Source organism: Corvus moneduloides, chromosome 4 (genome assembly GCF_009650955.1).
Source record: "Corvus moneduloides isolate bCorMon1 chromosome 4, bCorMon1.pri, whole genome shotgun sequence".
NCBI lineage: Eukaryota > Metazoa > Chordata > Aves > Passeriformes > Corvidae > Corvus > Corvus moneduloides.
The window spans coordinates 73,335,999-73,363,111 of NC_045479.1; the positions used below are offsets into that span (position 1 = coordinate 73,335,999).

At 51.5% G+C, this 27,113-nt stretch overlaps 1 protein-coding gene across 3 annotated transcripts in view; it reads left to right on the plus strand.

The window, feature by feature from the left end:
• Positions 1-121: 121 nt before the first annotated feature.
• Positions 122-27,113, plus strand: part of TASOR2 (transcription activation suppressor family member 2) — a 35,252-nt gene continuing 8,260 nt past the window's right edge. For all 3 annotated transcript variants that reach the window (XM_032105636.1, XM_032105637.1, XM_032105638.1), the window contains exons 1-17: positions 122-226; positions 7,203-7,348; positions 8,443-8,538; positions 9,409-9,481; positions 11,501-11,592; positions 12,503-12,631; positions 12,718-12,842; positions 12,947-12,966; positions 13,074-13,173; positions 13,886-13,986; positions 14,341-14,444; positions 16,942-17,014; positions 17,791-17,865; positions 21,317-22,066; positions 22,393-22,632; positions 24,349-25,234; positions 26,264-26,804. In XM_032105636.1, coding sequence (XP_031961527.1) covers positions 184-226; positions 7,203-7,348; positions 8,443-8,538; positions 9,409-9,481; positions 11,501-11,592; positions 12,503-12,631; positions 12,718-12,842; positions 12,947-12,966; positions 13,074-13,173; positions 13,886-13,986; positions 14,341-14,444; positions 16,942-17,014; positions 17,791-17,865; positions 21,317-22,066; positions 22,393-22,632; positions 24,349-25,234; positions 26,264-26,804 — 3,594 coding nt within the window. In that variant the 5' untranslated portion in view covers positions 122-183. The remainder of the gene's footprint in view (positions 227-7,202; positions 7,349-8,442; positions 8,539-9,408; positions 9,482-11,500; positions 11,593-12,502; positions 12,632-12,717; positions 12,843-12,946; positions 12,967-13,073; positions 13,174-13,885; positions 13,987-14,340; positions 14,445-16,941; positions 17,015-17,790; positions 17,866-21,316; positions 22,067-22,392; positions 22,633-24,348; positions 25,235-26,263; positions 26,805-27,113) is intronic.

Consider the following 27,113-nt stretch of genomic DNA (forward strand, 5'->3'; position numbering starts at 1 on the left):
CTCGTCCCCTCCTTCCCTCTCCCCTCCCCCGCCCGCCCCGTCCTTCCACTTCCTGAGGCCGGCGGATGGCGGCGGCCGCCCCGCACCGCCTCATGCCGCCGGCCCGGTAGCGGGGCCGCGCCGGGGGCCGGGCGGGGCGGCCATGAGGGCGGCCTGAGGGACGGCCCCGAGCGAGCCCCGGCCATGGGCGAGCGGCGGCGCCGGGAGAGCAGCGAGCCGGGCACGGGTGAGCGGGGGCCGGGGGGAGAGGGCGGGCGGCTCCATCGCGCTCTTCGCTGGGAGTGGGGAGGTGGTTACCGGCTCCATCCCGCTCTTCCTTGGGAGGGGGGAAGGCGACCGGCTTCATCCAGCCCTTTCTTGGGAGGAGGGGGTTATCGGCTGCATCCCGCCTTTCCTTGGGAGAGGGGAAGGCGACCGGCTCCATCCAGCCCTTCTCTGGGAGGGGGGGATTACTGGCTCCATCTCGCTCTTCCCTGGGAGAGGGGAAGGCGACCGGCTCCATCCCGCCCTTCCTTAAGGAGAAGAGGGTTCCCGGCTCCATCCCGCCCTGCCCTGGGAGATGTGTGTGGGGGGGTGCTTTACTGGCCCCATCCCCCCCTTCCCTGGGAAGCAGAGGGTTACTGCTCCCTCCCACCTTTCCCTGGGGAGAAGACGATTTACCGGCTTCATCCCGCCCTTCCCTGGGGAGCAAAGGGTTCCCGGCTCCATCCCGCCTTTCCCTGGGGAAGGAGAGGAGAGGCCGCGCCGCCTTTGCCCCTCTCCTGTGCCCATTACTCCCAGGGGGAGGTCGATGAGGCCTCGACCGCGAGCTCCTGGAAGCCTGGGACGCGTAGGAACCAGCTGGTTTTGAAATTTTGTGGCTCACCAGGGACACGTTGGCTTTTCCGAGCTCCCGCACGCGCCGGTGCCTGATCCCAAGGCCTGAGCAGCTGGGAAAAGCCACGGTGCTGTTTGGACACACCTTGGGGAGCCGTGCTGGGTGATGTAGGTGCCCTTCAGGAGTGGGATTTGGGAATACGAGCAGCATGGATCAGTGCTGATCCCTTCCTGGAGGGGCTGGAGGCCTCTTTGCTCCCCACTTGGAGCAGCTGCACGGCTGAAGTTTGGCCTTATAAGGGGAGAAAAATCCATTTCTGCTCTGGTCTTGCACGATTTAATCCCAGATTGTCCTTAGATTATGTCATAAAGATTTGGGTTGGGGCAGAGCTTGCCCAGCTCTAGGTCTGCACTCTTTAAGGGGAGATAATCTGGGATAGATGAAACAAGCAGGAGGTTGGATGGCACAAAAATAGTTATAAAATATGGTCCTTGCTCCATGGGAACAAAGTTAATTTTAATAAAAAATATATCAGAAAGCCTGTGGTGATCCAGAATGATCCATGGTTTGGTGCTCATCATGGATGTAGGAGGTGCTGGGTGAAGCTCTGCTTTTTTGGGATGCTCAAAGTCAGGACATAAAGCTCATGGATTTACCCCAAGTCTTTGATAAAAATGGGTATTTCTTAGTGCAGCTCCACACTTGTTTTGGTGTTCATAAGTGACAGGTACTGAAAAGGCTCTGCTGTGGTTGAATCTGGAAATCACTGGTCTGCTCTAGAAGGAGTTTTGTATATGAGTTCTGTTGTTAAGGAAATGTCTGATTTCACAGAAGTTGTTGTTTTCCAGCCAAAAAATCGTTGTCAGAGAATTTCAGAAACTCTTTTCTTCCCTGATAAGAATCGTAAGAACTTGTCTTGGACCAGAGGCTGTTACGTGGCTCTGAAACTGGTTTTATGTTGTAATTTGTTTTATTTATTTTTAGTGTACCTCTTAAACCTGCAGTTTTTGGCAGCAGCAGAGCCAGCTTGAATATTCCCCGTACCCAGATCTTCACCCCCAGTACTCCCTAGAATCCACACCCCACCTTGGAGCTGTGTTGGCACAACTCTTGCAAACCCATGCAAGAATTGCTGAACCTACCTGGATTAAAAATAACCTCTTTGCCTTTATTTTCTGCTGCAGTTTGCTGATTTTCTTCCTTACAGCCCCAGGCTGTGCCAGGAGGGGAGGAGGAGGAGTTTTGGGATGAGGATTTGTGTAGCCACCACCTTTTTGGGGGATCCAAATGAAATGGGACGATTTTATTACGTAAATATCTGTTGGTCACTCTGGCACTTCCCAAAGTGACCAATTCCTTGTTCTTAGTTAGAATCCCTTAGAGACCAGAAAGTGAAACGTTGATTTTTTTGGGGACCAATTCTACTTTTGCCTAATCTGGGAGGGGTTTTTTTTTTGATGGCGAGCCCCCACTAATTCTGAGGGAATGTTTGGATTTGAGTGCTTTGGTTGTTTTTATTGGGGATTTCAAGGGTGTGATTTCCACAGCTGAAGGGTTCCTAGGGAATGTGTGTGGGGGCAGGAGTTTGTTTGGGTTTTTCCCCTTTTCCCAAAGGGAATTGCTCCGCCTCAGGGAGCTTGTTCCTAGCACTGGTGCTCTCCCAAGGCTGCCTCTCTCAGGTCATTGCAGCTCCGTGGAAAATCACTGAATTGGGTGATTTTGCAAACAAAAATGTTGCTTTTTGGTTGTCCAAGTGCCAAAATTCCTGTGCTGATGGCTTGGGCAGAGTCAGGTGTCACTGAGTGAACCCACAGCACGGGCTAGCCCTGGGTGAGGTGACAGAATTGGGGTTTGGGGGATAAAAACTGCAGAGATAAAAGGCAGCCAGAGCTGCTCTTTATGAATTAATGAGGGAAATGTGTCAAAACCACATTCTCAGCTTTGTGAGCAGCTGAAAGGAGCAGGAGGGAGCTCTGAAAATCCAAGAAATGGCACTTGGAAGGATTTTAGATGGAGGATTCCTACCCTGAGGAGATTTTTCAGCAGCTTCAGAGTGGGGCAGCTTTGTCCAGCCAGGGATGGGGACCTGTCCTTTTCCAGAGGGAAAATTCCAACTTCTTGTCCAGCCTGAACCTCCCAAGGTGCAACTTGAGGTTTTCTCCCTTAATTTTTCCATCTGCTAGTGCCAGAAAAGAGGCTCCACCATCTCTGTGATTCTGGATCTTTCCAGCTGTTCCCTCCTGGGATTAAACATTCCCTTTGCAATTCCTTTGCCGGAGCCACCTCCGGGTGGGAATTTGGGGCAGAGATTGAAACACTCCGAGTTTTGCTGCAATTTTTGATGACACAAAGAGGTGGGGTTTTTTTTAACATAATGCAGGAACATAACCTTCCCTTCCCGTGAAGAAACTGATAATATTCCCTGCCCATCCAATGGGATGCCTTTGGATATTGCTGGGAGATCAAATCCGACTTGGCAGAGCTCGAGTGCAGCTCTTTGGAGGTTGCAGAGCAGTTGCTGCCCCGAAAAGATGCCAGAAGTTCCCTGCATCACCTAAAAACCATCTGAATAAATCCCATCAGGCCCTAGAGAGCATCCTGCAGCCTCTGCATCCTCATTCCCAGGTTCTTTGATCCCAAAGGGAATTTAAAATCCAATCCAGCACCTGGGTTTGCTCAGCAGCAGCCAGCTTGGCTCACTGAGGTGTTTTAGATACAGCGAAAGAAATGATCCCACCCCAAACCAGGATGTAATTCCCAGGTTTAAGGCCAAGGAGGATTAATTTAGGAGCGTGGAGCTGCATCCTGCAAACTCATGGAACCTCCATTTGCGGCTTCCAGAGGAAAAGGTGGAATCTTTGCAGTTTTGGGTTATTTTCTATTCCTCATCTGCAGCATCCTGGGGCAAAACCTCCAGGAACCACGTGGGTGCTTCCATCAGCCCAGTTTATTCCAGAGGTTTTGTTGAGGAAGGATGAGCCTGCTCTGATGCCAATCCATCCCATTCCCAACATGGAGAATCCCACCAGTTTTGGGGCAGGGTTAGGTCGGATCCATTACCCTGTGGTTCAGCCACCAACAAATCCAGGGTTAAAATGATTCTCCATGTCCTGGGCTGGGAAAAACAGGAAGGAAGAGTTGGGAAAGTGGAATCCTGGAGTTGTTGATGTTGGAAAAACCCTCAAAGATCCAATCCCACCATTCCCAACCCTGCCAAGGCCACCACTGATCCGTGTCCCCAGGTGCCACATCCGGCTTTTAAATCTGCCCAGGGCAACCCCTTCCAATGCTTTTGAGGGAGAGATTTTTCCTAATATCCAATTTTTCCTAAAACCTCCTGTTATGGGAGGTGTTCCCAGTAGGACACTCAGCAAACAGCTCCCAAGAGGGGGATCAGTTGGAGAAGGAAAATTCTCTGGATCTCAGCTGGACAAGGGAAAATCCAGGATCAGCCAGGGGGAAACTGTTTTTTTCTGGGAGATCTCCTACAGGGAAAGAAGGAAAACGGGACGGGAGGTTGTAAAAAGTAGAGGGGAAGTGGATTTCAGAAGGATTTGGGAAGATGATCCTAAGGAACCTCTGGAGGAACATGAATTTTTTGGGATACTCAAATCAGGACATAAAGTTCCCGGATTTACCCCAAATACGTGGTGGTGCCAGAGCCGATCCTGCTGCTCATGTCCAGAATTCCAGCTCATTCTAACGCTGGGATCAAGCCAGGAAAATCTGGTTGGAGAGGGGGAGGGCTGAGCAAACTTCCTTGGAACTTGCAGAGTGGTGAGGCCATCCAGAGGTCACAGAGAAAGGGATGAGCCAAAGGAAAATCCCGGGTTTGGGAAGTCCATGGCCTCAGCTACCCCTCCTGACAGGAGGCCTGAACTGGGGACTGGAGCTCCCAGGAGATGGCTGATCCATGGATATCTGCTCATGGAGCACATTCCCTCGGGCTGGATTTAGCAGGCCGGGATATCTGTGGGAGGAAAGGTCAAAGGAGCCGCTTTCAATCTGGGAAAGGAGGAGCAAGCAGCAGATCAGCAGAATTCCAAGGAATACAAACCCTTGGAGGATGATTTCTGCCCAGCAGGAGGGAAAGCTGAGCTTTCCCTGGATTGGGAACGGATGTTGGGAGCTGCAGAGGTGCTGAGATTGAATTCCATGCTGAAAGGGAGGGAATTCACCAGGACAAGCTGTGAATTCCCAAGGATGTCAGGGCAGGGATAATCCCCATCTCCAGCCATCAGCCCCATGCCATCCATGCTGTCTGATCCCGTACCCTGAGTTCTCCACATGGATCCAGTGCCATTCCCAGGTTTCTCATTCCCTGAGTTCTCCACGTGGATCCAGTGCCATTCCCAGGTTTCTCATTCCCTGAGCTCTCCACATGGATCCAGTGCCATTCCCAGGTTTCTCATTCCCTGAGTTCTCCACGTGGATCCAGTGCCATTCCCAGGTTTCTCATTCCCTGAGTTCTCCACGTGGATCCAGTGCCATTCCCAGGTTTCTCATTCCCTGAGCTCTCCACATGGATCCAGTGCCATTCCCAGGTTTCTCATTCCCTGAGCTCTCCACATGGATCCAGTGCCATTCCCAGATTTTTCATTCCCTGAGCTCTCCACGTGGATCCAGTGCCATTCCCAGGTTTCTCATTCCCTGAGTTCTCCACATGGATCCAGTGCCATTCCCAGATTTTTCATTCCCTGAGTTCTCCACGTGGATCCAGTGCCATTCCCAGGTTTCTCATTCCCTGAGCTCTCCACATGGATCCAGTGCCATTCCCAGATTTCTCATTCCCTGAGTTCTCCACGTGGATCCAGTGCCATTCCCAGGTTTCTCATTCCCTGAGCTCTCCACATGGATCCAGTGCCATTCCCACGTTTCTCATTCCCTGAGTTCTCCACATGGATCCAGTGCCATTCCCAAGCTTCTCCCAGGGGAACGGGCACTTTCACTTTTCCTTCTGGCTCGGGCACTTTCACTTTCACCTCTCCGAGGCTGCGCAGAGCCAGTCAAGGACCTTCTGCTCCTGCCCTGGGATGTGCCAGGATTTGGGATTTCTTCAGGGAATGAGGTTTTCCTTAGGATCAGGACACATCCCACCTCAGTCTGGGAGGGAAGTGCGGGGTGCAGCCGCCTGGGCTGGCTGCCCAGGGATTGTTTTCCCTCATTAATTAATTAATTTTTTTTTCCCTCTTTCTGGACTTTCATTTTTCAGCTGCACGGAGGAATAAAAATATTGGAGTGATCAGCTGCAAAATCCCCGGATTTTTTTTGGGGGGGCATGTATTTCCAAGAGATTCCCAGGTTTTTGGTTGTTGTTTTTTTAAGTTTTATTCCTGAAAATATCTGATGCTTCCCAGAAAAAGTTGTGGTGCTCCAGGAAAAAAAAAAAGAAAAAAAAAAAAAACCAAAAAAATAAGGTTGTGTTCGGTCCTTAGAGCTGAGCTGGGACTTAATTCCGTGATTTCCATGGAGAAATCCGAGCTCTGGCTGCTTCTGGGGAACACAGGAAGAGAAGCAAAAGAGAAATGAGCAAAATGAACTTTTCCTCTCCTCGTTAGGCACAAAGAGATGATGCTGAAAAACAGCTGGAAAATCTCTTTATTTCCCATTTTCCTGCTCTTAATCTGCTTCTTTTCCCTAGTCCCTGTAATTCCAGAGGCACCACCTGAAAGTGGGAGGTGTAAAAAGTGAATTAAAGAGGGCACAAAAGACCCAGAAAAAGGTTTAAACCAGGCAAAAGTTCTTTAAAGACTTTTCCTTTGTGCGCTCCAAATTTCCATCCTCACCAACCGTGTTTTTCTTGGATCATTTTCGGATCCCTCCCCGTTTTTGCCTTGTCTAGAATTGTCTTTTCCTTTCCTTTTCCCTGCTAAACCTCCAAGTGCAGCCTGGCTTAAAGAGTGAGTTTAATACACCCAGTTTTAACTTCTTTTCCCTGTTCCTTAAATGAGATCCTTTTTTTTATCCTGGAATAATTTGAGAGGAATAACGAGGGACACAGGGAATGGATTTTACTTCTCTTTTCTTTTTAACTGAGGGGAGGAAGAGACAAAAATTTATTAAAACTCACCCTTAAAAGTAGGACTCAAACCCCCAGTTTGGGATCTGGGATCTCATGAATAAATTCCATTGATCACTATAAATTTATAAATTTAGGATTCCTTTTGCTTCTGGCAGTTGCCACAGATTCGTTTTTCCTTTCTGTTGGAAAGGGATCAACCAGGAGCTCGGATCCCTCTTGCCAAAAGGGCATTTAAACTTCCAAAAATTCGGGATTTGGATGGCAGCAAACCCCACTCTTGCACCACCTGATTGTGAGGCCTCGCAGTGGGGTGGCGATTCCCAAAGGGAATATTTCCAGCTGGTTTTCCCTTTCTCCCTGCAGGTTTTCCTGCCGAGTCGGAGGAGCCCAGTTCCCTCTTGCAGAGGGCGGTGGCCGTGCTGCAGAGCTCCTACTTGGACTCCACCTCCCAGGATGGTTTCCAGTACAGCCAGGCGATCCTGGTGGAAAACGATCTTTTCCTGAGTGAGGTAAGGCTGGCTGGTGCCGGCAGCTCGGCAAAAGGGATTTTTTGGGAACTGCACATCTCTGGAATCGCTGATTTTTTAACGGCTCGGTGCTTCCTTTGCCTCACAGAGCCCCTTTCGCGATTCCCGGCTCCGGGAACCTTTCAATCTGATCCCAATCAGGAATAAAAAATCCTTTCAGGCAGTGGTGCTCAACATTCCCGGAGCAGCCTTTGGAATTGGGTGAATTCCCCTTATCAGGAGAGCTTCCCTGAGCTGGATTTCTGCTGCATGACCTCAAGGCAGATTTTTGGGATTTCTCTGCCTTCACCTGTGCAGGCACCACTTTAACCCTTTTTTTTTCCCCAGCTCCTTGGACCTCTTTTAAAATCCCTTCATCCCCACATTCCCACTTCTATTGGCATGGAAAACAGGCTGTGTTCTCCGGGAATGGAAATCGCCACTCTGGTTGTCATGGATTAAACCGGACTTAAAAAATTTTGGGATCACAGAACGGTTTGGGTTGGAAGGGACCTTAAAAAACATCCAACTCCAACCCCATTCCATGGCCAGGGACACTTCCCACTATCCCAGGGTGCTCCAACCTGGCCTGGAAAACTCCCAGGGATGGGGTAGCCCCAGCTTCCCTGGGAATTCTGTTCCAGCCCCTCCCCACCCTCCCAGGCGGGAATTCCTTCCCGAGATCCCTTTGTCAGTTTAAATCCATTCCCTGTGTCCTGTCCCTCCATCCCTTGTCCCGAGTCCCCTGGCAACAGCCTGGAGAGGAGTTAAAATCCTGCCTAAATCTGGGATAATCCCGAATCGAGTCATTTCTTGATTTGCCTGCGAGTTCAAAAACCAAAAGAAGCAAAAGCCGTGATACGATTGTTCTTTCCTTATCCCCGAACCTTTCAGAAACCCCATCCTTCTCCAACTTTTTTACTAAGCCCTGAAACTCGGCATCAGCTCCAGCTCCCTTTGCTCTCCCGACGTTTTTCCTGAGGGCGCAGGAGCTGATCCAGCAGCTCCCTGGCCCTGCTGGAGATGTTCGGGCCGCTCAGTCCCGGCCCCGCGTCCCTGAGGTGCCACCAGAACGAAACTCGGCGTGTTTTTTGCAGCTCAAGGCTTTTGCCCGAGCCAAGGAAGCTGCTGGATACAGCCCGGAGGAGCTCCAGGAGACCTTTGCGTTCCTGCTGTTCGATAAGGAGGAGGAGGTAACCGGGAACGGTTCTTCAGCTCAACTTTGGGGCCAAATCCCTGGTTTTCCATCCCATCGAAGCTCAGGAGATCTGCTGCTTGAGTTAGCGGAGTTATTCCTGTTGGAAATCGCTCTGGGAGCAGCTCCCAGGAGGTTTTAGGGATGGAAATGATCGTGTTGAGATTTGCAGGGAGAAAAAGGAGTTGCCCCTTTGTCCCGGTGGATTTATCGTGGAATTATTTGGGTTGGGCATTAAAATCCATCTGATTCCATCCCTGCTGTGACCTCCCACTATCCCAGCATGCTCCAAGCTTTCCTTGGACACTGCCACAGATCCAGGGGCAGCCACAGCTTCTTTGGGAATTCCATCCCAACCCCCCCCCTCCCTCCCAGCCAGGAATCTCCTTCCCAAAATCCCACCTAACCCCAGTGGGGAAAGCTCTTGGAAAAGAAAAGCACTTTTGTGACAGGAGAAGGTGGGTTTGGGGCCAATTCCTTGGATTGTGGTAGCTGGGCAAGGAAAGATCTGCCATGAAATAATTCCTGCTCACTTTCCACAAGGATACTTTGGATTTTGTGAAAATCAGGGAATTCTCCAGGGAATTCGCTTCTGCCACGATGTGATGATGCCTTTGAGGATAAGAGTGGCCCAAATTGGGCTGAAATCTCTTAAATCCCAACCAAAGCCTCCCCTTTTCCTATGGATATTGCGTTGAGTTTTCCTTACACCTCCCAATTCTTTGGATGGGGGGGGAGGGGGGGGGGGATCCTAAGGATGAGTCATTTCCTGACACCACATTCCAGGCTTTTTCCAGCCGCTGTGGGATAGGTTTTGGTCTCTGGGGAAGGACAGGTGCCCAGAGCGGCTGTTTGTGTTCTCTCCAAGGCGAGGGAGGTGTGCCAGAGCGGCCTCCGTGTCAACAGCAGCTCCATTTCCACGCTGGGCGACCCAGCCAAAGGTAAAATCCCCAAAATTCCCAGCTGGAAAACCAGCATTGCTATCCCGGGAATAGGCGCTCCTTGGAAAGCCGAGGCAAAAGGCCAAAGCTCCTGGTGCCACCCGGATTTTGCTGCAGAGATCCCTGGAAAATCCGCATTTTTCCTGCTCCTTCCAGCGGATGGGGATGGGATCTTCCCGAAGGAATGGCAGCGTTCCTTCACCTCGCCATTCCGGGCTTTTCCTCCCGTTGGGAACAGCCTCTGTCAGCCCCACGCTGATTCCTGGGAATGTTCCTGATTTCCTGGGAATGTTTCTGGGAATATTTCTGATTCCTGGGAATGTTCCTGATTTCCTGGGAATGTTTCTGGGAATATTTCTGATTTTCTGGGAATGTTTCTGAGTCCTGGGAATGTTTCTGGGAATATTTCTGATTTTCTGGGAATGTTCCTGATTTCTGAGAATGTTTCTGATTTCTGGGACTATTTCTGATTCTCTGGGAATATTCCTGATTTTTTGGGAATATTTCTGGGAATATTTCTGATTCCTGGGAATGTTTCTGGGAATATTTCTGATTTTCTGGGTATGTTTCTGATTTCCTGGGAATATTTCTGATTTCTGGGACTTTCTGATTCTCTGGGAATATTTCTGATTTTCTGGGAATGTTTCTGATTTCCTGGGAATGTTTCTGGGAATATTTCTGATTTTCTGGGAATGTTTCTGGGAATGTTTCTGATTTCTGGGAATATTCCCGATTTCCTGGGAATATTTCTGATTTCCTGGGAATATTTCTGATTTCTGGGAATGTTTCTGATTTCTGGGACTTTCTGATTCTCTGGGAATATTTCTGATTCTCTGAGAATATTCCTGATTTCCTGGGAATGTCTCTGGGAATATTTCTGATTTTCTGGGAATGTTTCTGATTTTCTGGGAATGTTTCTGGGAATATTTCTGATTTTCTGGGAATATTCCTGATTTCCTGGGAATGTCTCTGGGAATATTTCTGATTTCCTGGGAATATTTCTGATTTCTGGGAATGTTTCTGATTTTCTGGGAATGTTTCTGGGAATATTTCTGATTCTCTGGGAATATTCCTGATTTTCTGGGGATGTTCCTGATTCCTGGGAATGTTTCTGGGAATATTTCTGATTTCTGCGAATGTTTCTGATTTTCTGGGAATGTTTCTGGGAATATTTCTGATTTTCTGGGAATGTTTCTGATTTCTGGGAATGTTTCTGGGACTATTTCTGATTCTCTGGGAATATTTCTGATTCCTGGGAATGTTTCTGGGAATGTTTCTGATTCCTGGGAATGTTCCTGATTCTCTGGGAATATTCCTGATTTTCTGGGAATATTTCTGGGAATATTTCTGATTTTCTGGGAATGTTTCTGATTCCTGGGAATGTTTCTGGGAATATTTCTGATTTCTGGGACTATTTCTGATTCTCTGGGAATATTCCTGATTCTCTGGGAATATTTCTGAGAATATTTCTGATTCCTGGGAATGTTTCTGGGAATGTTTCTGATTCCTGGGAATGTTCCTGATTTTCTGGGAATGTTTCTGTGAATATTTCTGATTTCTGGGAATGTTTCTGATTCCTGGGAATGTTTCTGGGAATATTTCTGATTTCTGGGAATGTTTCTGATTTCTGGGACTTCCTGATTTTCTGGGAATATTTCTGATTCCTGGGAATGTTTCTGATTTCTGGGAATATTCCTGATTTTCTGGGTATGTTTCTGATTCCTGGGAGTATTTCTGGGAATATTCCTGATTCCCTGGGAATATTCCTGAGCTGAAGATTTTGCTGTCTCTTTGCATCCCATTCCCTCTTTCCCCCGTGCGCTTCCCTCCCAACAGAAACCAGCAGCCAAGAGCCAAAAAAACCCCCGAAAACCGGGGAAGAGTCGCAATTCCAGCCTTTCTACTGCCGAGAATTCCCATTTCCGTCTGGAGACTCCTCTTTTCCGGGCTTTTTTTGGGAACAGCTGCATGGGGTGACAGGTACCTGACCTTCTGTTTTCTGCTGCTCTGTTTTCCCAGGGGTTTACGTCTCCAAGCACGCCGACTGCCTCCGGCCCAGGCCCTGGCACCACGGCAAATCGGGATTCATCGTCATCTGCAAGCTGATCAGGGTAACACCTTTGGTGCCCTTGGCTGTGCTGGCTGGGAAATCAGACTTCAAAAAGTCACTTTTTCCATGGAATTGCAGGAATTTTGGGGAATTTTAGGGATTTTTTTTCCCCTTTTCCTGCTGATTTCTGCTCTGAGCTGGTTCCAAAACCCCACTGCTGAGACTGGAAATTCCTCTCTGAAGGAGCCTTTGATGCCCTTGGCTGTGCTGGGTGGGAATCAGACTCCATGGAGTCACTTTTTCCATAGAATTGCAGGAATTTTGGGGGATTTTAGGGATTTTTTCCCCCTTTCTTGCTGATTTCGGCTCTCTGGAGCTGCTTCCAAATCCATTCTGCTCCCATTTATCACCTGAGATTGGAGATTCCTCTTCAGAGGAGCCTTTGGTGCCCTTGGCTGTGCTCGTTGTGAAATCAGACTCCATGGAGTCACTTTTTCCATGGAATTGCAGGAATTTTTTAGGGATTTTTTTCCCCCTTTCCTGCTGATTTCTGCTCTCTGGAGCTGCTTCCAAATCCATTCTGCTCCCATTTACTCACCTGAGATTGGAGATTCCTCCTTGAAGGAGCCTTTGGTGCCCTTGGCTGTGCTGGGTGGGAAATCAGACTCCATGGAGTCACTTTTTCCATGGAATTGCAGGAATTTTGGGGGATTTTAGGGATTTTTTTCCCCCTTTCTTGCTGATTTCTGCTCTCTGGAGCTGCTTCCAAACCCCCACTCCTGACCCTGGAGATTCCTCTCCCATCCCAAACCTGGCTGAATTTTTGGGACACCCCAACCACAAACCCCCCTCCCCGCGATGAACACCAAGCTTCCAGCACCCACAGCTTTGGGGAGAAGGAGGATTTCTTCCTTGCTAAAAAACACCTTTCTGGGAATAACCACATGGATTTACGGAATTTTCCGGCGCAGGGGAAGGTCCGAGCGATCGCTGAGAATTCCGCCGCCGCCTCCACCTGCCCCTCCCCGGGCTACGACTGCCACGTCTCCAAGCACGGCCCCACCAAGAGCAGCCCCTGCCAGGCCTTCGAGCAGAGCCAGGTACCTGGGGCAGGCCTGGGAGCGCGGAGCACCCGTGGCTCCCTCATTCCTGCCTCAGCATTCCGGGGCTTTTCCTTGTTTCCCAGTACTACGTGTACGAGGTGAGCGGCAGCAGCGCGGCCGAGCGGCCCAGGCAGGTGTGTCCCTACATCTTCCTGGCCTGCCAGTACAGGGAGCCCGAGGCCATGCCCGTGCTGGCCGTACAGAACCTGTAAGCATCCCAAACCTCCTTCTCATCCCCAAATTATCCCTTTTGTTGCCTGCTTTTCCTGTCTCTAAATAGCCTTTTTTGTTGTTTTTATTTATCTCCTCCAGAGCCGAGCGGAACCACAAAGGTGAGAGCTGCTGGGTTTTGGGGTTGGGTTTATCGATGGAGTTTTCTCTCTTTGCTCTCCTCTCCTGCTTTCCTTCCCCCCTGAGCTGCTGCCCCTTTTCCCTGTAGCCCTGTACTGCCCGTGGAGGGGCCAGCTCTCCGTGCGGGGCCAGCTGCTGTGCACCATCGCCCTGAGGACGCCCTACGGCTCCACAATCCCAGCCCAGCTGTAAGTTTGCCCTTCCTGTGCCATTTTTTGGGTGTCTCTCTGTCGGTTTTGTCTCTCCTGCCCCCCGTCCCTTTGCTGCTGGAATGTTGGGGGCAAGCAGGGAGGTGGTGTTGGGTCTCAGCTGGCTGAGGATTTAAATCCTGGAATGGTTTAGGTTGGCAGGGACCGTTAAAATAATTTCGTTCTGACATCTGCCACTAAACCAGGGTGCTCCAAACCTGGCTTAAACATTCCCAGGATCTGGGATTTGAGGATTTTCAGGATTTGAGGATCCTGGTTGCAGACGGCATCCTCAAATTATCCAAGCTGCAGCTTTTCCAGAGCTCCTTTTTCTGGTTCCACAGGATTCCCAGCTCTCCTTAATCCTGAAATCCTCTGGTCCCCACAGGCCTCCCAGCCTGGACATCGACCACGTCATGGGATTGTCTGACTTGGAGAAAAAACTGCCAGCAGCTGCATTTGGGAAAAAAATCCTGGAACGGTTTAGGTTGGAAGGGACCTTTAAAACCATTTCATTCTGACACCTTCCACTAGACCAGAGTGCTCCAAACCTGGCTTTAAACACCTCCAGGATCTGTGATTTGAGGATTTTCAGGATTTGAGGATCCTGGTTGCAGATATCATCCCTAAATTATCCAGAGCTCCTTTCCCTGATTCCACAGAACTCCCAGCTCTCCTTAATCCTGAAATGCTTTGTGCTGTATCCTCACAGGCCTCCCAGCCTGGACATCAACCACGTCATGGGATTGGCTGACCTGAGGAAAAAGCTTCCAGCAGCTGCATTTGGGAAGAAAAATTACACCGGGAACGAAGGTGGGTGCAGAATATTCCAGTGGGATGAGTGACTCATTGGAATTGCCACCGGGAGTCCCATCAGCTCCATGTGGGATTGCAGGTGATGAAATGCATCGGAAACAGGGGGAAAAACCCCTGAGGATGTTTTCCTGGCCACATTCCATGGGCTCTCCTGGCGTGAGGAGCCCATTCCTGGGATAGGACAAGGTGGGAGATGCTGTTTGAGAAGGGAGAGGAATGCTGAGGAGTTCTTTTAAAATCCCAGTTCTTCCACTCATTTCGCCCCCATCCTTCTGGGACAGCAGCACCCGTTGGTTCAAAACTCGTGGAAAAAGCACCATTCCTACACCAAATCCTTCCTTTTGTTCCCAGTCTGCTTTCAGGGTGTTTACTCCAGTCTCTACGAGGTGGAAATATCCAATAAGGATCAACAGAAAATGGATCAGCTGGTGGAAAACCTAAAGGAAAAGGACTTGGTAAGTGTTTTTCTGGGAGAAAAGTGGTCTTTAAGTGGAATTTTTGGTGACATTATCCACAACTGATGCAAGATGGGATTCATTTCCCTGCTCTTCGTGCTGTTTTCCTGCTTTATTGCCCTCAAGCATTTATTCTCTCTGTTTATCACCTGAAGATGAACCCCCACGAGCTGGGAATTATTTCTGGAATATTTTCCTTAGGATATATTTTAATTTTATTTTTTTTTCCCAGCACATTTGAGCCTTTTTGTTCCCACTGTGATTATCCTGGCGCCTTGTATTTTCAGGATAAAACCACATCCATTTTTTTTGCTGGCATTTGGGATTTGGCTTTGCTGTTCCTGCTTCTCTCTCCCCTTTGATGCCTCCTGTAAATCCAGGGCTGTAAATCCATGGCTGGGCACATCCTCCCCTCGCTCTGAGCTGCCTGGAAGTGCAGCTTCCCACGTGGAATGTGCCACAGGAAGTGCTTGTGGATCTCTGAAGGAAAAGCACTTGGATTCCCTGAATTATTGGTTCATGAGTTGGTAAAAAGGAGGATTTAGCAAAGATCTCTCCTTGCTGAGCTCACTGGAGGGGTTGGGGGTTAAATCCATCAGGAGCATCCGTTCTCCGTGGAATTGCTCCCAGGGCTGGAGGCCCTCTGCTCTGGAGCCAGGCTGGGAGAGCTGGGAATGTTCCCCTGGAGAAGGGAAGGCTCCAGGGAGAGCTGAGAGCCCCTTGCAGGGCCTAAAGGGGCTCCAGGAGAGCTGCAGAGGGACTGGGGCCAAGGCCTGGAGGGACAGGAGCCAGGGAATGGCTTCCCAGTGCCAGAGGGCAGGGCTGGATGGGAGATTGGGAATTGGGAATTGCTGGCTGGGAGGGTGGGCAGGGGCTGGAATGGAATTCCCAGAGCAGCTGGGGCTGCCCCTGGATCCCTGGCAGTGTCCAAGGCCAGGCTGGACACTGGGGCTGGAGCAGCCTGGGATAGTGGGAGGTGTCCCTGCCCATGGAATGGGATGATCCTTAGGGTCCCTTCCCACCCAAACCATTCCATGATTCCATGGCATACCGACCTGGATGAATCCATATCCCTCATTCCAGCGAGTCCCAGCCCCTTTGGGATGTGCTCCTTCCCTCCCCTTGCTCTGCTGGTGAACTCCATGGCTGAATCCACTTTGGCAGCAGCTTCTGAAAGTGGGAAGGCAAAATTCCCTGGATTTCCTTTCCCTTTCCATGCTGCAGGGCCTGGAATTAAATGAAAGTGTGGCTTTGGCTCCTCTGGGTGCTTGACTTCCCTCCTCATCTCCCTGAAAATCACCCTGGCACTGAGAATTCCCAGCTCTTCCACTGAGCTGGATCTATCCAGCAGAACTGCTGCCTCTTATCCCTTCTCCTCTCCAAATTCCAAAGGAGGAGCTCCCGTCCTGAATCCCGAATATTACACCGGGATTGGGCAGCATTTCTGAAGTTGTTGTGTTTTCCTGGAGGAACGAGGCTGTGGGCATGGATCCTGTTGTGTCTGAATGCATGGAATGGGATCAGTGAGCTTCCACTGGAAGCCTGAGGGTTGTTCAGTTGCTGGAAGATCCCTGAAAAGATGGAAGAAGGAGATCCAAGCGTGGAGAAGGAGAGGGAATCCGAGCCAAGCTCAACACCCAAGCACGAGGAGAAGCTGATAAGAGCCCTTATCTCTTCATCCATGAGCTCCTCCAGCTCTGGCACAGAATTCCAGCCCTTTCTTGCACTCAGCCAATTTTTTTTCCCCACAAATTCATTGATGTCGATGCTGCCAAAATCCAGCTGAGCTTCAGCCAGGCTGTGGCTGGAATGTTGTGTTTTCCAGATGCTGGGAATAACTTCCCATTGGGCTGCAATTCCGGCCAGGGCTGGATTATGGACCTTCGTTAATTACAGCCAGCTTGACTAAGCTCCGTTTTATTTTAAGGAACAGCTGGGAGGAATTTGAGGCCTGGAAAGGAACGCTCCTGATCCCAAATCCTGAGTGGGATGGGAGGAGCTGTGAATGTTCCTGATCCCAAATCCTGAGTGGGATGGGAGGAGCTGTGAATGTTCCTGGTCCCAAATCCTGAGTGGGATGGGAGGAGCCGTGAACGCTCCTGATCCCAAATCCTGGGCGGGATGGGAGGAGCCGTGAACTCTCCTGATCCCAAATCCCGGGCGGGATGGGAGGAGCTGTGAACGCTCCTGATCCCAAATCCTGAGTGGGATGGGAGGAGCTGTGAACGCTCCTGATCCCAAATCCTGGGCAGGATGGGAGGAGCCGTGAACTCTCCTGATCCCAAATCCTGGGCGGGATGGGAGGAGCCGTGAACGCTCCTGATCCCAAATCCCCCTGATCCCAAATCCTGAGTGGGATGGGAGGAGCCGTGTCCCGCTCCCCGGGGAAGGAGCTGGCGGTGGCCCAGCTCCCGGGGGGCGGCCCAGCTCCCCGTGCCCGGCTCGGTGCCAGCCGTGCCAGGCAGGAGCGGAGCTCTGACCTCTGTGTTTGTTGCAGGCCATCATCAAGTACCTGCGGGAGCAGGGGGTGCTCATCCTGCTCACGGCCTCAGCCTTGGCACGGGACCACGGTAACGGGGCTGGGCTGGGCTGGGCTTTAGCTCCTGCTGGGTTTGGCACGGGGCACTTGAGCTAAGGCTGGCTGCTTAACCTAAAGTTGGTTCCTTAAACTAAAGCTAGTTCCTTAAGCGTGGTTCCTTAAATTAAGCGTGGTTCCTTAAATTACACGTGGTTCCTTAAATTAAACGTGGTTCCTTAAATTAAACGTGGTTCCTTAAACTGAACCTAGTGTCTTAAATAAAACTGGGTTCCTTAAACTGAACCTGGTTCCTTTAACTGAACCTGGTTCCTTAAACCGAACCTGGCCTCTTAAACTGAACCTGGTTCCTTAAATAAAACCTGATTCCTTAAACTAAAGGTGGCTTCTTAAACTACACCTAGTTTCTTAAACCTGGTTCCTTAAACTAAACCTGGTTCCTTAAACTAAACCTGGCTTCTTGAACTAAACCTGGTTTCTTAACCAAATCCCGGTTCCTTAAGCTAAACCTGGTTTCTAAAACTAAACCTGGTTCCTTAAACTGAATCTGGTTTCTTAAATAAAACAAGGTTTCTTAAATAAAACAAGGTTTCTTAAATAAAACTGGTTTTCTTGATTTAAACCTTGTTTCTGGAACTAAATCTGGTTCCTTAAACTAAGCCTTGTTTCTTAAACTAGACCTGGTTTCTAAAACAAAACCTGTTTTCTTAAACGAAACCTGCTTTCTTTACCAAGACCTGTTCTTTTTAACTAAACCTGATTTCTTAAACTAAGCCTGGCTTCTTAAACCAAGCCTGGGTTCCTTTGCAGGGCTGGAGCCCAAGGAGCCTGTCAGCCTCCTGGCCCTGTTCCTGTTCACCTCGCCGCGGGCCCTGGGCCCCACAGGTAGGAGCTTCCCTCCGCTGCCCTCAGATTCCGTTTTGGGGTGAAATCCTCGCTGAAAGGTCAAATCTCTCTCAAAACCCGGCTTTTCCTGCTCGGAACCAGCCCAGAGTGATGAAGGAGGAGAGGAAATCTCCGTTTCTGTTGCCTTTTGAGCTGATTTAAACCCGGCTCTGTGCTTTGCTGGCTCCCTGCACGTGATGGGAGTGACCAGAAATCACTTCCCAGGCCCTTTCCAGCGGCTCCTGGAGCTGTCTGGGTGAGCTCCGGGAGCCGGGATCCTGCCCAGCCTGGCTCCCATCCCGACAGACACGTGGCACTTTGCTGGACACGGCTCCAAAGAGGGGGAAAAATCAGGGAATTGTTCTCTGCCGAGATAACGAGCGAGAGGTCACGGCCTGGGGAAGGTGAGGAGAGCTGGGAAGAGGTGGGGAAAGGGCTCTGCTCCCGAAAAAGGGTTTGGAGTTCTCTGTGGGATGCAAAAGTTGCGGATGTGGAGCTGTGGCGGCTGCTCTGGGCCGTGTGAGGGGAGGGAGGGAGTGGGGCTGGGCAGAGCTTTGCTGTCCTCAGGGTGAGCCAGAGCTCAGGGAGCTGGGAAGGGAATCCCAGCATTCCCAAATGTGCTGCTCTTCCTGCAGGACAAACACGCGGAACGGAAAAAAATGCGGAGAGAGGCTTTTTATGAGGGGGTGGAGTGACGGGAGACCGGGAATGGCTTCAGAGTGACAGGGAGCAGGGTTAGGTGGGATATCGGGAAGGAATTCCTGGCTGGGAGAGTGGGGAGGGGCTGGAATGGAATTCCCAGAGCAGCTGTGGCTGCCCCTGGATCCCTGGAATTGTCCAAGGCCGGGTTGGATGGAGCTTGGAGCAGCCTGGGACAGTGGGAGGTATCCCTGCCCAAGGGGTTGCAACTGGATGGGCTTTGAGGTTCTTTTCCAGCCTGAACTATTCCATGATTTTATGAAATAAGAGAAAATAAGGAGAAACTTCCGGCTGGCTTTTTGTGGGATCATCCCAGGGATGAGCCAAGAGTGCTCCTGCCAGAACACTCCGGTGTTCCGGTCCTCCCGTGGCAGCAGAGAGGCTGGCACTGCCCATGGAAGCACCCAGGACACACCCAGCTGCCTTCCCTGGGAAAAGCTTCCCTTTCCAGCAGGGAAAACCAACAGCACATCCAAGCACAAAGGTTGCTTTGTCTTTTTTGGGGGTGGTTAACTTCCAGCTGTAAACCTTTTCCTTCAGGATTTGGGCTTGGAATTCAGGTGAAGGTGTGCTGGTGACCTGGCAGTGTGGGATTTGGTGCCTGAATTCAGTCACCTGGAATTCCAGGGTGAGCTGCTAGGGGATCTTTCCTGGTTTCTTTCCAGAATATCCTCAGCTGGAAGGATCAAATCCAGCTCCAGGCCCTGCACAGACACCCCAAAAATCCCACCCCGTCCCTGAGCGTGTCCAAACGCTCCTGGAGTTTTGGGAATGTGCCCATTCCCTGGGGATCCTGTTCAGTGCCCAGCACCCTCTGGGGTAAGAACTTTCCTGATATCCAACCTAAACCCCCCTGGCACAGCTCCAGCATTCCCATGGATCCTGTCCCTGTTGCCAGAGAGCAGAGACGGTGTCAGGGACGTTTGGGCAGAAGATTCCAAGTGCCAGGTCAATCCTGGGATCAGGTTGCTGCTGTGATGCCTGGAGGAGCAGAGGGATTCATTCCTGAAATCCTGGGAGCTGGGAGAGAGGAGACCAGGGAGATCCTGATTTTTTTAGAGGGATATTGTGGGAGAAGCAGATGGAGACTGGAGAGGACACCAGGCACAAGGTGCATCCCAGAGGGATGGGAAGGTTCGGAGCAGCAGAATAAAGGTGGGAAGAGAGGGATAACCCTGAGTGAACATTCCTGGTTATTCCCTGGGATCCAAACATTGATGGATGTTTTCCCTCAGGAGCAGCAGGATTTTCCCACACGTGCTGTCCCGTTCCGCCCACACGGCGTCACCCAGCCAATCCTGACCCTCTCCTGCCTCCCACACCTCTTTCCCTGGGATTACAAACCAAAGGCTTCTCCTTTCCATGGAGAAAGGAATCCCCCGTGCAGGGATTTGGGATGGGAAGGGAGGATCAGCCGTGCCGTGGGTGCAGGGGAGGTGAGGAACATCGCTCCTGGCAGGCTCGAAGGATGAATAATATTGCCCATTCCCAGATTTCCCCTTTCCCAACAAGCCCTGGATCTGTTCCTTCCTGTCCAGACAGCACCAAGAAGGAATGTGGGCAGCCATTCCCTGGGCACCCATTCCCTGGGCAGCCATTCCCGAGCCAGCAGCTGAGGCAGGAAACTGGGAATTGGCTCCCGGGGACTCCTGGGCTTGCCGGGAAGCGAGACCAGCAGGGTGAGGAAAACCCCGCAGCTGGGAGGGGACAAGGAATTCCTCTGCCTTTTGCTGGGAAGAGAGGTGGCAGGGAAGGGCTCTGGAATTGTCCTGTGGCCAAAAGAAACCTTGGAATCTGATGATAACACTCAGCTGGGCCAAGCCTGTGGGTGCAGGGCGCTGACTCCAAGCCCTTGGATTGCAGAGGGAAAAGCTGGATGAGCCTGGTTTGTGTGGGAAAGGAGCTGGATGAGCTTTCCTGGTGGGAAGGGATTTCTGGGACACGGCCGTGCCAGGCAGAGCCGGATCCCACGGTGCCACCTGCGAGGGTGGCACCCTCAGGGCTGGGACCTGGTGGTGTGGATCCCTCTGGAGAGGTTGGGATGTTTGGTGGGATCCGTCTGGAGCAGGTTTGGGAGCTCTGGCTGGGAGTCTGGGACAAGAGGCTGTGAAATTCCAACCTTTGGGATCACCAAGGACATGGAGACAGGGTCACCATCCAGCTGGATGGACACTGGGAGGAGCCAGGAACTCCCAAACTTTGGGATCACCAAGGAATTGGAGGCAGGGTCACCGTCCAGCTGGATGGACACTGGGAGGAGCCAGGAACTCCCAAACTTTGGGATCACCAAGTGCATCCCACGCTGGCAGCAGGTGGAGATGGAGCTGCTGGAATTTCCATCCAGACAGGGCCATAACACAAGAAATCTGGGAATGGTGCCCCCCTGCCGGGACAACCCAAATGTGAACAGGTTTAAAGTCAAGCAATGACAAATCCTATCTCTTTCCAGACTGTCCTAAGTGTTGGATTTAGTGGGAATTGCTGCAGTGAAGGATCTTGGACCTGGAATTTCCTGCAGGATGGGGCTGCTTGATACAACTCCAGTGTTTCATTTCAGTCTAATTCACTTCTGTGACTCCCACATGGAATTCTTTGTTCCCTTTGGCATCAACCCAGGAACGTCTTCCTTGGGGCCGAGCTGATTCTTGGAGCTTTTCACTTCCATGCTCTCCTTGTGTGGAACAGGGAGGTGATTTAGGGAATTCAACCCTTTCCTAGTGGGATTTAAATGATTTTTCTTTTCCTTTCCCAGTGGAAAACCAGGATGCAAAGGAAAGCAGGGACAGGAGCGACATCTCCTTAAAAATCACCTCGGTTTTGCCTGGCCTTCGCTATGCCTTACGGAAAGCCGCCAGTTCCTCCTGGAATTCCTCAAGCAGCACCAGCACCTGGATCAAGGAGCAGCTCCAGGAATATGCGAAGCTCCAGGAAAACTCTCAGCCCAGCCCCAGCCAGAACAGCGACGTTCCCGTTCCTTCTGTGCTCTCTCCATCCGAGGATGAAGCTGCTCATCCTTCCCAGAAACTCTCGGAGCGATCCCTGGCCCAGCTGCAGCGTTACCTCTCCGATCCCAGCAGCTTCACCTTGGGAATGTCGGCGGCCTTGGAATGTCTGAGTGGTGCCGGCAGCAATCTGGGAGCCGATCCTGGGAATTCCTCCTCAGCCGTGCCCTCGCCGGATCCCGCTCCTCCCAACGGGAGAGACGAGAGCGAGGCTCCAAATCCCACTCTGGAGCTGGAGCAGGGTGGGGAGGGATTCCCAAAAAATGTCAACTCTCCCAGCAAGCTCTGGGGCCAGCAGAACAGGAGGAAATCCAGCCGGATCCTTGGGAAGAATCTGTCACCCCTCAAGGCACATCCCGTGGAAGACGACAGCAGGAACAGGGAAGCAGCCAAGAAAAAAATTAACACGGCTTTGTCTTTTCCCAAAAAATCAGGATCCAATCCCAACGAGCCCATGCTGAAATTGGCCAATTTGCAGTTTCCACATGGGAGGAAAAGGGGTGAGTGCTGGAAAAATGGGATTGAGTTCCTCCTGCTCAAGGGTTCGCTAGGAAGCGTCCCCTCGCCTTTCCAAGTGCCTGGGGCACATCCTGCATCCAAATAAATCTCCAGGTTCTTCTCCTGGGATTTATCCCAGGGAACGTGCCTGAAGCTGGGTGCAGTGGCCTCGTGCTGTTCCCTTCCTTTGCTTCCTGGTGAGGTAATGGATTTATTCCCAGTTCAATCAGGATAACGAGAAGGAAATCCTAAAAAACACCTCCCTCTTCCCGATTCCTTTTCAATTCCCAAAGAATTCCCAAATAAAAAGAAATTTTCCCTGTCCCAGGTGCGGAGGTGCTGGCTGCAGAAATCATCCACAAACCCCAGTGTGACCTTGCTGAGAAGGAATCCTCAGCTCCTGGTGCTCCTGGCGTGGAAGCAAAGAGGCCAAAAACTCTGGAAAACCCGGACACGAGGAAGGTTCCAGTTGCGGAGAACGGCGCAAAGCCAGGGAAAAGTAAAACGCCAAAAAGTTTGGAAAACAGAGCATCAAAACCTGCAGGAGACGACGAGCAGGCAGAGAGGGGTAAGAGAGCTGTTCCCTTGGGAAAAAATGCCTTGGAAAGCTGAGCCATGATGGCACAACCAGATAACAGCAGACATAAGAGGAGGGGGGAAATGGCTTTGGATTGGAACAGGGAAAATGTCAAAAATTGGGAAGGAATTCTGGAGTAGAATTCCCAGAGAAGCTGCCTCTGGATCCTTGGAAGTATCCGAGGCCAGGGCTTGGAGCATCCTGGGATAGTGGGAGGTGTCCCTGCCCTTGGGATTTGAGCATTCCATGATCAAATACCGCCCTTGGAATTCCTGGAGTGGATCCAGCCGATCCCTCCCGTGGGTTGGCTCCTGCCAAATTCCCAAAAAAATCCCAAAAAAAAAGAGCGTTTGGCTGGAAGAAACCCCCAATTTCTGCGTCTCGCTCTGCACTTCCCAAGGAAATTAAAAGTCCTGGAGCCCAGCTGGGATTCCAGGAGCTTGTACTGGGAGGGGGATTTTGGGACTGGTTTTCCGTGGCTTCATCCTGGCTTTATGGCCGTGGGTCTGGAGCCATGGGCAGGGGCATTTTGAACACCAAAAATGGAATTTTTCGGGATTATTTTTTAATGTTCCAACTGCCTTTGAGAGCTCCCAAGTTCCTGTGAGTGCTCTTCAAAGATCAGGGGGGTTTCATCGCTGTTTTGGGAGTTTTCTCTCTGTTTTGGGGGTTTTCTCTCTGTTTTGGGGGTTTTCTCTCTGTTTTGGGAGTTTTCTCTCTGTTTTGGGGGGATTTTCTCTCTGTTTTGGGGGTTTATCTCTCTGTGTTGGGGGTTTTCTCTCTGTTTTTGGGGGTTTTCTCTCTGTTTTTGGGGGATTTTCTCTCTATTTTGGGGTTTTCTCTCTGTTTTGGGTGTTTTCTCTCTGTTTTTGGGGTTTATCTCTCTGTGTTGGGGGTTTTCTCTCTGTTTTGGGGGGTTTTCTCTCTGTTTTGGGGGTTTTCTCACTGTTTTGGGGTTTTTTTCTCTGTTTTTAGGGGGTTTCTCTCTGTTTTGGGGGTTTTCTCTCTGTTTTGGGGGTTTCTCTCTGTTTTGCGGATTTTATCCCTGTTTTTAGGGGTTTCTCTCTGGTTTTAGGTATTTTCTCTCTGTTTCTAGGGGGGGTTTCTCTCTGTTTTGGGTGTTTTCTCTCTGTTTTAGGGGTTTTCTCTCTGTTTTTAGGGGGTTTCTCCCTATTTTAGGAGTTTTAATCTTTGTTTTGGGGGTTTTCCCCCTGTTTTAGGGTTTTCTCCCTGTTTTGGGGGTTGTCTCCCTGTTTTGAGGGCTTTCTCCATGTTTTTGGGGTTTTCTCTCTGTTTTGGGGGTTTTCTGGAGGCTTTTTATACCTCACTTATTGCAAGGATAACCCCGAACTCATCCATGAAAATCCCAAATGCTCAAACTTCAAGAAAAATCAAAGCAGAATAAAAAGGATCAAGGAAAATTAGAAACTCCTCAGGTTGTGTTTAAGGGGGGATTTTGCTCCCACCGCATCCCTGTGCCTTTTATTCCTGAGCAAAAAAACCTTCCTGAGTAATTCCCAACTCTGGATCATTTCCTGGGAGCCATGACCATGGAGATCTTTTTGAAAAGTGTGGCAAATCCCTCTGGGAAAGACTTTTTTTCCCCGGAGAACCTGCCCGGAACCGCTCCTTGGTGCAGAATTGTGCGCCCTTCATTTATTTTTTCACTTTCTAATTAACTTTTCTCACTGGTTTTTCCTCCCTCAGAGCAGAACGAGCCGCTCTCCCACCCCCCGAGCGAAGCCTCTTCCCAATCCCACGAAGCAGAGTGCCATGGGAATGAGGTTTATCCCACTGGAATTCCCAGCGTTGCTTTTGCTCCGCAAGGGGACAACTGCGAATCCCACGCCTTGAACCTGCTGGCTGACCTGGCCCTGGGCTCTTGTATCCCTCCCTTTATTCCCAAGGATTGTGGGATCATCCCGGTGTCCTGCAGCCTTCCCGGTGATTCCACGGAGCAGCAGAGCCCTTCCAAGCCCAAATCCCCACGCATGGCTCCCGACCACAAATACCACAGGGCAGAAAAGCACGGGAGAAAAGCCACCTCGACCAGCAAAGTGTCCATGAACGAGCCACTTCCTGAAAAAACACATCCCAACCATCCAGCCTCTCTTCCCAAGGAGAAAACCTTTGGAATTTTCAGTAGGACCAGCGTGAATCTCATCCCAGCCAAGCTCCAGGCGTTGCCTTCCCGGGAAGCTCCGGAAGCTGCCGAGGTGAACCAGCACTCCATCATCTCAGCCGAGCACTCCTACGCCTCCCCCATGCCCGAGCATCCCAGGAAACACCCCAATCCCAAAGGGAATCCCAGCGCTGGGCCAGCTCCCTCCAAAAACGGCCCCAGGAATGCTCCAGCAGCTCCTTTGGTCGGGAAGGTGCTGCCATTCCGGCACCAGCAGAGCAGCGCCTTGGAGCCCAGCAGGAGCAGGAGCTCTCCCAGGAAAAAGGAGGATTTTTCCAAGAGCCACACGGTGAACATCTGTGGGGATTCCATGAGGGTGACGTGCCGTTGGGAAGAGGAATATCTCTTCCACTTGGACAGCAGGTACACCAACGATTCCCTGGAGAAAACTGTCATCCGTGCCCTGCATGGGTAAGTCAGCCTGGAATGGCTGGAGGGATTTGGGAAGGGGCTTGCCTTGGTTTTATCCCTTTGTTTTCCATAAGAATCAATTTCGTCCGTGCTTGCCAAGGTACAGCTGCTGCGTTTTTCCTGGAAAAAAGGAGGGATTTGGGAGGGTGGTGCTGGGGTGGGACAAAGTGGATGTGGCTGAACCATGTGTGCTGGACCTGTCCTGGGCTGATCCCGCGGTGTGGGCAGCAGGAAAAGCAGGAATTCTGCTCCTCTGCTCCACTCTGGTGATCCCACATGGAATCCAGCTCTGGGATCCCAGTATCAGGATATGGAGCTGCTGGAGAGAGTCTGGAGGAATCCATGGAGCTGCTCCCAGGGCTGGAGCCAGGCTGGGAGAGCTGGGAATGTTCCCCTGGAGAAGGGAAGGATCCAGGGAGAGCTGCGAGCCCCTTGCAGGGCCTAAAGGGGCTCCAGGAGAGCTGCAGAGGGACTGGGGCCAAGGCATGGAGGGACAGGAGCCAGGGAATGGCTTCCCAGTGCCAGAGGACAGGGCTGGATGGGAGATTGGGAATTGGGAATTGCTGGCTGGGAGGGTGGGCAGGGGCTGGAATGGAATTCCCAGAGCAGCTGGGGCTGCCCCTGGATCCCTGGCAGTGTCCAAGGCCAGGCTGGACATTGGGGCTGGGAGCAGCCTGGGACAGTGGGAGGTGTCCCTGGACACAGGATGGGCTTTAAGGTCTCTTCCCACCTAACCCATTCCATGATTCTGCAATTCCCACGGCTCTGCAGCTGGAATTGGTACCTAAAGCCAGCACCCCAAGTACTCCGTTTCTCCTTTGGAGCTTGGAGTTCCTCTTTTTTTCCCTTTTTTCCAAAAAGAAAAAAGCTGGAATCTGCCTCAAGCAGCAATCTGTGCCCTCCTTCCTTGGGGCTGCGCCCTGCGGGGAGCCAGGGATGAATTCCAGGCGTGAATTCCAGGCACGAATTCCCTGCAGCCGAGGTGGGGAGGATGGAGATGGTTCAGGCTGTTTTTCCTTCCCTTCCCAGGCCCTGGGATCCCGATCTTCCCGACGACGTGGAAGGGATGAAGCTGATCCTGCACATGTGGGTGGCTCTGTTCTACAGGAAGCCCAGCAAGCTCCTGAGCAGCTCCCGGAAGGTGGTGGAGCACTGCAATCCCACCAAATTCGTCTCCATCAGCAGCTCCGGAGGTTTCCTGGAGCTCAGCGACGACAGCCAGGATTGCTTCGCCTTCGAGACGTGTCCCGCAGACTCCGGCTCCGATCCTGACCAGACTCCCAGCAGCTCCCTGGATCCCAGCACTCCTTCTTGCCAGGGCCTTCCCCAGCCGGAGAAAAGCCCCGCGGATTCCCAGACGGACGCGGATGGAATTCCCGGCGCCGTGGATAGCACGGTGTCCTCCTCCTCAGGGGAGCTGCCCTGCGGGGAGGAGGAGGAGCCTTCCTCCACCAGCTGTCCCGAGAGCCTTTCCCTCCGGGATGATGCCGGGGAAAGGCGGGATGTGGGACGCGGGGAGCCGGAGGTCGTTCCCGAGGAGGACGCGCGCGACGTCTCGAGCGTCGGCGCGGTGAGTTCGGCCTGGGGGGACTCCGAGGCTCTGGGGAGAGCAGGATTTTCCAAGAGGAATGGAGCAGATGTCCCTGGGGGGTGTCCAGGGAAGCGGGGATTCTCTCCGAGGGGGAGGAATCCCAAACTAAAGCAGTTTAAGTGTCCGTTTCTGATTTAAACTCCGGGTTTGTGGGAGGGCTGAGTCCTCAACTGAGGGATCGGGGAGCTCCCAGCATCCCAGAGCAGAATTCCAGATCCAGGAGAGGCACAGCCATTCCCATGTGCATTTGGAAAGCTGGGATTTGTTGCCTTGGAAGTTTTTCCCCCA